The sequence below is a fragment of the Vitis riparia genome, chromosome 7 (assembly GCF_004353265.1).
Source record: "Vitis riparia cultivar Riparia Gloire de Montpellier isolate 1030 chromosome 7, EGFV_Vit.rip_1.0, whole genome shotgun sequence".
NCBI lineage: Eukaryota > Viridiplantae > Streptophyta > Magnoliopsida > Vitales > Vitaceae > Vitis > Vitis riparia.
In genome coordinates, this window is record NC_048437.1 from 5,753,780 (window position 1) to 5,762,848 (window position 9,069).

Below are 9,069 nucleotides of genomic sequence, written 5' to 3' on the forward strand. Positions count from 1 at the left end.
AAGTCGTATGTCCTCTCTATCGCCATAAACCCTAGCGTCTTGTCCATTAGGTCACCTCTTTCTACTCTTTGAATTCAATGGCTGATGCTTTGGAGAGACAACAGGGTAATGCCGAACGCAGAGAACAAGAAGAAGATGAAGAAAGCAAGACCTTCGAAGAACTCGGGTTGGAACCTAGCCTTATTCGAGCCCTAATCAAGAAGGGTATCGAGAAGCCGACTCCAATTCAGGAAGTTGCCATTCCACTCATACTTGTCAGTTTGATTCCTTACTTCTCCCATTTCGATTTTCCATTCATGATGCTCTGTTTGTCTGGCTGGAAAATTTAGGAAAAGAAAATAACATTAGACTCCTCTCTCTTTCCCTCTCTTTTTTTTTTTTTAGGATCAGAGTTAATTAATTAGTTATCTGCGTTTTTTCTTGTTGAATTTTCCACTGTTACAGGAAGGTAAGGATGTGGTTGCTAGAGCAAAGACTGGTTCCGGGAAGACGTTTGCGTACCTTCTTCCGTTGCTTCAGAAGTTGTTCTCTGAATCCGAGTCAAGGAACAAGCTTGCTCCAAGTGCCTTCGTTCTTGTGCCAACACGAGAACTCTGCCAGCAGGTGTATTATTTGCACCCAGCTTGATTTATAGTGTTTTTGCTGTAGTTCGATATATAAAAATGCGTTTATTGTGTGTTCCAGGTTTATTCCGAGGTTTTATCACTCATTGAGCTATGTAGAGGTCAACTGAAAGTTGTACAATTAACTAGCAGCATGTCTCCCTCCGATTTGGTTGGTTCGTTTCCTCTTTATATGGATATAATAGTTATTGAATTATTGGAGGTAGTAAATGTTGAAATCCATTGCTAACTCCTGTCTAATTCTGAAATTTGCTTGTAGCGAGTTGCATTGGCTGGACTGCCTGATATTCTGGTATCTACACCAGGTTGCATACCAAAATGCTTGTCTGCAGGTGTCCTGCAAGCAGCATCCATCAACGAATCACTTGAGATCCTTGTTCTTGATGAGGTGCAGAGTTGGTGACAAATTTATTATGAATTCCACTTCTTAGATCTTGATTGGTCTCTTTACTTGTTGTTTCATTTATGATGTGAGTTTGAATGGCTGCTTAGGCTGAGCACCTGGAACAATTTTGCGAATTTCACTGCCTTTAAGTTTGTTAATTCTTTATTATAATTACAATATGGAAAACAAATTCAGTATATTCTATTGATGTAGGGCAGCAACTCAGAAACATCTAACATACTAATATTTGAAATGATTTTAGATGATCTAATTGCTAAGCCATCGTAGTTTGTTGATTTCTATATATCAACTCAAATAACAGGAGTTTGGAAACCTTCTATTATCTTGTGGATTAACTTTGTACCATCTTTCTTTTTCCCTCCGAAATACTGTTGCTAAGTTTAGTAATTCGTTTGTTGAGATATTGATGATTTATGTCTTCAGGCGGATCTTCTTTTGTCATATGGCTATGAAGATGATCTAAAAGCACTCACAGCTCATGTTCCTAGACGCTGTCAATGCCTGCTTATGTCTGCTACTTCAAGGTATGTTATGTGTATCATGTATATCATTTTATCAGCGCATACAAGTTTTTCTCCATTCATTGTGGGTCATCATAGAATCTGTTGCTTCAAATAATGTCTGTCATTCCCCTGAGCTTATTTGACGTCTTGTCTTTAATGTTCCTTCTAACTGAAGCAGATGCGATGTGAAGTTGGTCTCAAGGTTGTCAGCTTTATTTTGTAGGCCTGAAGGCTGTCAATTTTATATGAGAACCTTTACTCCCTGATTCCACACCACTTAACTTTCTTACCATCTTGAAATTTAAGCCACTTTGTAATGAAATAATCCTCATTTGATGTTCATTTATTGATTACCTTTCAAAGTTAAAGGTGCATTTCATTGTTTCCTTCTCTTAAAATTTAGGATGGGTTGACTTAACTTAGGATGGTACGTCTTGTGATATTTTGCAGTGCTGATGTTGAGAAGCTGAAGAAGCTCATTCTGCACAATCCCTTCATTTTGACCTTGCCAGAAGTGGGAGATGGCAAGGATGAGATTATCCCCAAAAACGTGCAGCAGTTTTGGGTAAGAACCATCATGCCGTTGAGAAATTATAAAGATTTTGCTTTTTTCCAAAGTATTTTCCCTTATTTGGATCTGTTTCTACTCAAAGTATTCTATTTTCAAAAGAATTGTCCGATTATTATGTGATGAAAAGCTGCCTAATCTTGCATTTTTGTTCCTGTTGGCATGCTTCTGCCAACTATACTCTGTAGTTGAAATATTTCTGGATTCTTTTATAAACTAAAGCTGACTTGCTGGATTCCTCAGATTGTCATCACAAGATTTTCATGTATAGATGTGCCCATTTCAGTCTTTCCCTGTCAAATTACAATGAATAAATTTTAGTTCTTTAACCTTTTAAAGATTTTTGTGATAGCTAATCTATTTCTTTAAGCTTTAAAGGTTTTTTGTGCTAGCTGGTCCGTTTTAAGTAGTGGTCCATTGAATGCCCAAATTTCTTTTGTTTTTTTTTTTTTTTTTTTGCCCCATAACCTGTTTTTGATGGATTTTTTTTCACTAAATGTCCTTTTTGTGGGTGGAGTAGCCATCATCCTTATCACAAACTTCTGGCATAAGTGATTTGCCATGTTCAGTACATGGTAATATCATCATAAGAAGAACCTCGTATTCAACCATAGCCAGCTGTTTGGAGGGGATGAAAACATGATTGGAAGACAAAAGGAAACCATAGTACCGGCTGACCATCTTTTTAAAATTAAAACACAGGCTTTATTGCTACCATAAAGAATGAAACACCTTCTTACAACCGAAACAGTTTTTCATGGTCATATTAATTACATGTTGTTTCTTTCCATCATTTTCTAATTGTTTTTCCTCTCGATTTATTCCTGGAAAATTTTAAAATGATATCAGTGATGTCATTGTCAAGGTAAACTTTCTATTGTATTTTCTCATACTGAACTATGGTTTGTTCTTCTTTTTGAGGTCTTGCTTGTTTATAAGGACACTTGAATTTCATATAAGTCAATTTTTTACATCATTGTCGTACTTGGATCTGTTTTATGTTCAAATGTGTTTTTGCTCATTGCTTCCCAGTATAAGTGAAGTTCTTATATGTAACATGAATTTTGTTATCTGTTTAGATTTCATGCAGTGCTCGCGATAAGTTGCTTTACATCCTTGCTCTCTTGAAGCTAGAGTTGGTTCAGAAAAAAATACTGATATTTACTAATAGTATTGACATGGCGTTTAGATTGAAACTATTCCTAGAAAAGGTATGGTGACTTCTTTTTACTGCATCCTCTGGATTCTATATTCTATTTTTTCACTGTTTTTCAGTCTTCAAAATACTTCTAACACATAGGGAGTTGTCTCCCCATGGGTGTGGGACATGCTCTAGATGAAGAATTGATGCAAGTAATTTATTTCATACACCTTTTCTCAAAGAATTGATACATGTGACTCATGCATCCTCAGGATCATATTCTTGAATTGGGTTTTGAGTCTTGACTATCTTGTCTCCAAACCAATTGGTGTCTAGTAAGGTTAAGCTAAACCTTTTATGATAATTGACCACCATCATTTGGATGACCCATCCTCGAGCTTAAGAGCGACATTGTTGTACCCTAACAATCCCTCCCCCAAAATGGCGCTCATTTGGCTCAAACCTATGACTCTGGCTTTGATACCAATTCTTGGATTGAATTTTGACCATCTCATCTGAAAATCAATTGGTGTTGAGAGAGGATAGGCTAAGCCTTTTATGTTTGTCAACTAGCATCATTTGGGTGACCCGTCTCTAGGCGTAAGAGTGGGATTGTTGTACTTGAACACATGTGTTTTTCTTTTGGTTATTTGTTAGTCTTCAAAGTATTTCTTGCACATAGGGGGTCTCTCCTAAACTCTGGGACATGCTCTAGATTTATAATTGATACATTTGATTTGTTTTGTAACTTCCTTTTCTCAAAGAAAAACATAGAGGAAGGGAGAGAGGAGAGGGAGATTTGATGCATGTCTCTGAGTTATCTGTTTGCATGCCACACTCTTTTGCTTTGATTCTTCACCTCTTTATTTCTATTGTTGATTTTTCCATGTTATCTGTGGCAGTTTGGAATCAAGTCTGCTGTTTTAAATGCTGAGTTGCCACAAAATTCCCGTCTGCATATCCTTGAGGTATGCCATCCAACTAGTCCAATTATTTAAGATACTAGCAAAGAATAATTTTAATGTCATGCTTGCTTTTTCTTGGCCGCCAGTTTAATTAATAGAGTATGTTAATTGTAGTAATGGGTTAATAATTACCTAATCACTAAACAAATTCGGGAAGTTCCTTATTTTTTATGTGGTTACTGTTTTTTATCAGGAATTCAATGCTGGACTTTTTGATTATCTAATTGCAACTGATGGCAGCCAACCAAAAGAGAAGGAGCAAGCTGACGAGGGCAGTCAAATTGAGCCAAGGAAGTCCAGAAAGCACTCCAAGCAAAAATTGGATTCTGAATTTGGAGTGGTGCGGGGAATCGACTTCAAAAATGTGCATACGGTAAAATAATTTGGGATTATTATTATTATTATTATTATTAGATCACCATCTAAACATAAGATGATGATGATGATGATGATGATGATCATCATCATCATCTTATTTTTAAGTTCCATTGCGTCAATTTTTTGGTTGCTGTAATTCTTTGGAGATTTCATTGATTTTCTTAATTCTCAACTTCAACCAAAAGGCCATTCAGGCTGTGGTTTAGTCTAGCAGTTAGAAATCTTCTGTAGACTAAAAGTTCTAAGATTAGTTTTGGCCTAGCATCTGTTAAATGTGACATTTGACTGCTTTTGCCAAATGAATGTGCTAGGCAGATCTTTGGAGGGACACTTTTGGGTTTCAAAAGAAATGGGAAAAAAAATGGTTTCGTTGGGGTTTTAAAGTCAGCATACACCATGGTGATTCTCCTATTCTATGAGCTATGAGGGCTTATGAAGAAAGATTCAGCCTTTGAATATTAACTGGGTCAAAGTCCCAATCCGTTGAATGCACACTGTATTAATTAAGTTTGATGAGTGTCAATTGTCAAAATGCACATGTCTCAAAATTTGTTATGAGTTTGGATCTAAACTAAATGCAGCTCAAAAAGAGAAGGAAGAAAGATACATGGCTTATGAATTTCCATTGGTAGTAAATAAGCTTTGGTATTAGCTGGGTTAGAGTCCTAATGATTGGAATGAAAATCTTTTGTATTGTGTTTTTGCTTACTGATGTCTCTTCTAATCTTTGGTGCTCTGGATTTTATTTGATGACTGCCAGTTGTGAAATCAGTTACATGTGAAAATGACATCCTTGGTTAGTATTCCATTTAAAAACAGATGTGTTGCCTTTTAACAGGTTATAAATTTCGAAATGCCTCAAAATGCTCCAGGATATGTACATCGAATTGGACGTACTGGAAGAGCATATAATACTGGTGCATCTGTATCTCTTGTAAGTTTGTATAAACAAATTGCAGACCAGTTTTGCTTAGAGATAGCATCTAAACATAGTGGCTTTAGTCTCCTTCTTGCTTTTTACCATGTTACTCATGGCTAGATACATCCATCATTAATTTCAATTTTTGTGCATGTATCAATTCACTGTATTTTTCAAATCACAGTTCTTGAAATTTTGTAAGGTATTGACTTTTATGCGTGCAATAAATAAAATTGTTTATTTGATTTAACTCTTCTTTCTCTTACGTTTTAAATGATTTTTTACTCATATAGGACAGTGCTTTGATGAGGATCAGAATCTTCTCTTGTTGGCAGTGGTTTGCAGGGTTGATTTTCATTCACCTACTTGTTTGTTGACAGGTTTCTCCTGATGAGATGGAAATTTTGGAAGAAATCAAATCTATTTTGGGTGATGATGAAAACAAGGAGTCAAATTTTATTGCTCCATTTCCTTTGCTCACTAAGAATGCTGTGGAGTCCTTACGATATAGAGCTGAGGTAATGATTCAGATCCTTCTTTCACTCAGAATCCAATGACTGATAACCTGCTTGAATAACATTTACATGTTTTTGTAGGGAAAAAAAAGAAAGATTGTTTTTTGTTCTGTTATATTGATAAATTAATAGTCTAATATATATATTAATAAACTAAAGGCCTCAACTTACTCTAATTGTTGTGTACATTGAGAAGAATTTCTGAATTATACCCCAGAGATGGAAGAGGTGCAAAGGTTAGGTGTCTTGATTAACAGACCTTGCTTGGGCTTCCTTCTTTGTGAAATTGCCAAATTATACCAGTTTTAGGGATTGTATATGAATATTGACATTTAACCATTCCGTTATTATTCACTCAAGGCTCAAGTGAATGCTTAATCTCATTTACTTTAGGTGCTTTTATTATACAGCCATTGAACAAGGAGTCTTTTTTGAGTTCTGTAGGGAAGCTTTTTAAGGATTTTAAGTAATGACATCACTCGTAGATTTCAGTTTACTGTTGGTGGGCGATGCTATATTTTGCCATGACTGCAGTTTTGTTCTGTGACAGTTTGTTTTAAGTGGTTGTGCATAGAAAGTGGAACTACCTTTCATGTTTCAGTTATTTATTTATTTTTTATATTTCTATGACATATCTAAAATCTTGAGTCCCCATAGGAAAAAGAAAAATGATGGTTGCAAAAAGCTGATTATTCTATTAATTATCCTGTGCATATGAAGTAATGTGTGAATTACTTTTGGTAATCATCATTGTTTTTAATTGCTGTGATGTGTGGTGTAAGTCTCAAGCCATAAGTTGTGAGCATTTAACTTTGAAATGATTAAAAAACCAATAAACTCTTACTCTCTCTCTCTCTCTCTCTCTCTCTCTCCCTCTCTCTCTCTCTCTCTCTCTCTCTCTCTCTATATATATATATATATGTAAGTTCCAGCTAATTTTTATCTTTCTAATGATAGGTTATCCATCCTGTATTTGAGAAGAGACATTGAATAAGTTATCAAAGCTTTAGGATAAATAATGAGTAGCCTATATATAATTTGTCCTTTTTTGGACTTGAACCAAAAGTAACATTTTTTTAATTTGTACCTATTGGGACTTGAGCTGAAAGCCCTCCAACATCCCCACACCAAAACCTTCCCACTTGAGCCAGGCCTGAGAGCAACATGTTTTTATAATTTAGGACCATATATCATCATAGATAAACATAGGAAAATCTTCAATATTCCATCATATATTCATTAACATTAAAATTATATCTTATAAAAGTAATTCATATCATCAGTTATCAAGATTATAAGTAGATTATCTAAAACAGATGCAGCACAGTTCCAGCAAGAAATATGATTAAGCATTAAAAAAAAATTAAAACAAGAGAAATAGGGTAGAAAATCATTAAATAATAAATACAACCAAATGGCAAAAGGGGCATAGTTAATGAATTTTTTCAGAAAGAAAATGTATAAGATGTGCTCATGATTTGAGGTGTAAAAGCTGAACCTTGACTATGCCTTGGCTCATGAGGCATTGGCCTCATGGTAATGGCATGGGAATAGCTGTATGGTCATGTGATTTAATGCTCAACAGATGCTAGAGAAAGCACAAATCATTGATCCGCCAAGGTGGGTTTTGCAGGATGTTTCAAAGAGTGTGACAAAACTTGCTGTAAGAGAATCCCGAGCACAGGATCTGAGGAATGAAATTCTCAACTCTGAAAAGTGAGTATTTTTCCGCTATGGCTTTCCTCCAACTATCCGTGACCTATCTAGTATGCTTAGATTGTACGAGGTGTGCATTTAGCATTTGACCCTTGGTTTTTTTGGCTTAATGCTGGTTTTTTGTGATCCTAAAATGGCTGAAGTATGGTTCAGATGTTTTCAGAAAGGACTGTTCTCTAACTTCTGCCACATGCAAAAGCCCCTTTTTCAAAATTGAAAATTTCTTTTCCTGCTCACTCAAGTCCACATGCTGGCATATGCATATGGTCAATTGCATGTAGTTCCACAGATAGATTAGGAGTGGAGGGAGGGAGATTTCTAGTGAGATGCATCATAGATTTAACTTTTCCAGCCTCCACTTTAACCTCTTCTGCTGCTTCCTTTTACTGATGATTTATTTTTAATGTAGGTTGAAAGCTCATTTTGAAGTTAATCAAAGAGACCTAGGTAAAGAATTTATTGTGCTTGTGCAAATTTCACATGTCAATATTCCCTTCTTTTTTTCTGTCTCATGCAAAGTTCAAATGTTAAGAAGAGATACTTTTATTTGAACAGACCTATTGAAACATGACAAGGTGCTTAGCAAGAAGCCCATTCCTACTCACCTTCGTGATGTTCCAGACTACCTATTGGACCCAACAACACAGGAAGCCAGCAAAATTGTTAAGCTTACCAGAGCTGCAATGGGAAATACTAATCCTGCTCGCAGACAAGGATCCAGGAGAAAATTCAGAAAAAGTAGAGACCCTCTCAAAACTTTCAGTGCTGAGGTATTTTGGTGACTTGTTACCATTCTTATTTATTTTTGACACTATGCCAACTAATGGTGACTGAAGAAACTCTTGATAAGTGAAGAAGTGCTAGCTGATACTAAGGGAAAAAAATTGCTAATGGATTTGATTAATTTTGTCTCAGGCACCAAAGAAAGCTCCCAAAGGTGGGGTGAAGAGGAAGGAAAAAGACAACGATGATAGCCATAAACACAAAAAGAAAAAAGCAATCTGAATCTCCCCTTATCAAATGAGAGTAGAAAAGAGTAGCCAGGAATCATTTTCCAAAGATAAAGAGGATCCCTAAAACCTGGGGTTATTGACTAACCCTTACAGTTTTGTATCATGTTATTGGTGCTAGTATGCCTTTTCTTTTAAATGCCTCTATATATTGATATATGTTAGCTGATTACTTATACTAAGCGGAAAACTCCCTCTACACCTTGAATGGCCTGGTCGCATAGTTTCTAGTGGTTCGTTTGAACGTACAAATCTGTGGAGTGGATCCATGGTGGTGGCACTGGGCTGTTGAAGTCCCACTTGTTAAATTAATGTTTTTTATTCT

The 9,069-nt window shown here is 35.8% G+C and overlaps 1 protein-coding gene across 2 annotated transcripts; it reads left to right on the top strand.

Annotated features, from left to right (window-relative positions):
* On the top strand, positions 1-9,069 carry LOC117918969 (DEAD-box ATP-dependent RNA helicase 16). Of its 2 annotated transcripts, XM_034835967.1 has the most exons (15): positions 1-254; positions 445-603; positions 685-774; positions 883-1,011; positions 1,453-1,553; positions 1,983-2,097; positions 3,180-3,311; positions 4,144-4,209; positions 4,400-4,579; positions 5,423-5,518; positions 5,884-6,021; positions 7,652-7,734; positions 8,144-8,181; positions 8,290-8,504; positions 8,650-9,069. In XM_034835967.1, the coding sequence occupies exons 1-15, from the start codon at positions 78-80 to the stop codon at positions 8,737-8,739; spliced, it is 1,809 nt and encodes a 602-aa protein (XP_034691858.1). In that variant the 5' UTR covers positions 1-77; the 3' UTR covers positions 8,740-9,069. The 2 variants fall into 2 exon arrangements, with proteins under 2 accessions (XP_034691858.1, XP_034691859.1); XM_034835968.1 differs by lacking the exon at positions 3,180-3,311 and having other exon boundaries at positions 2-254.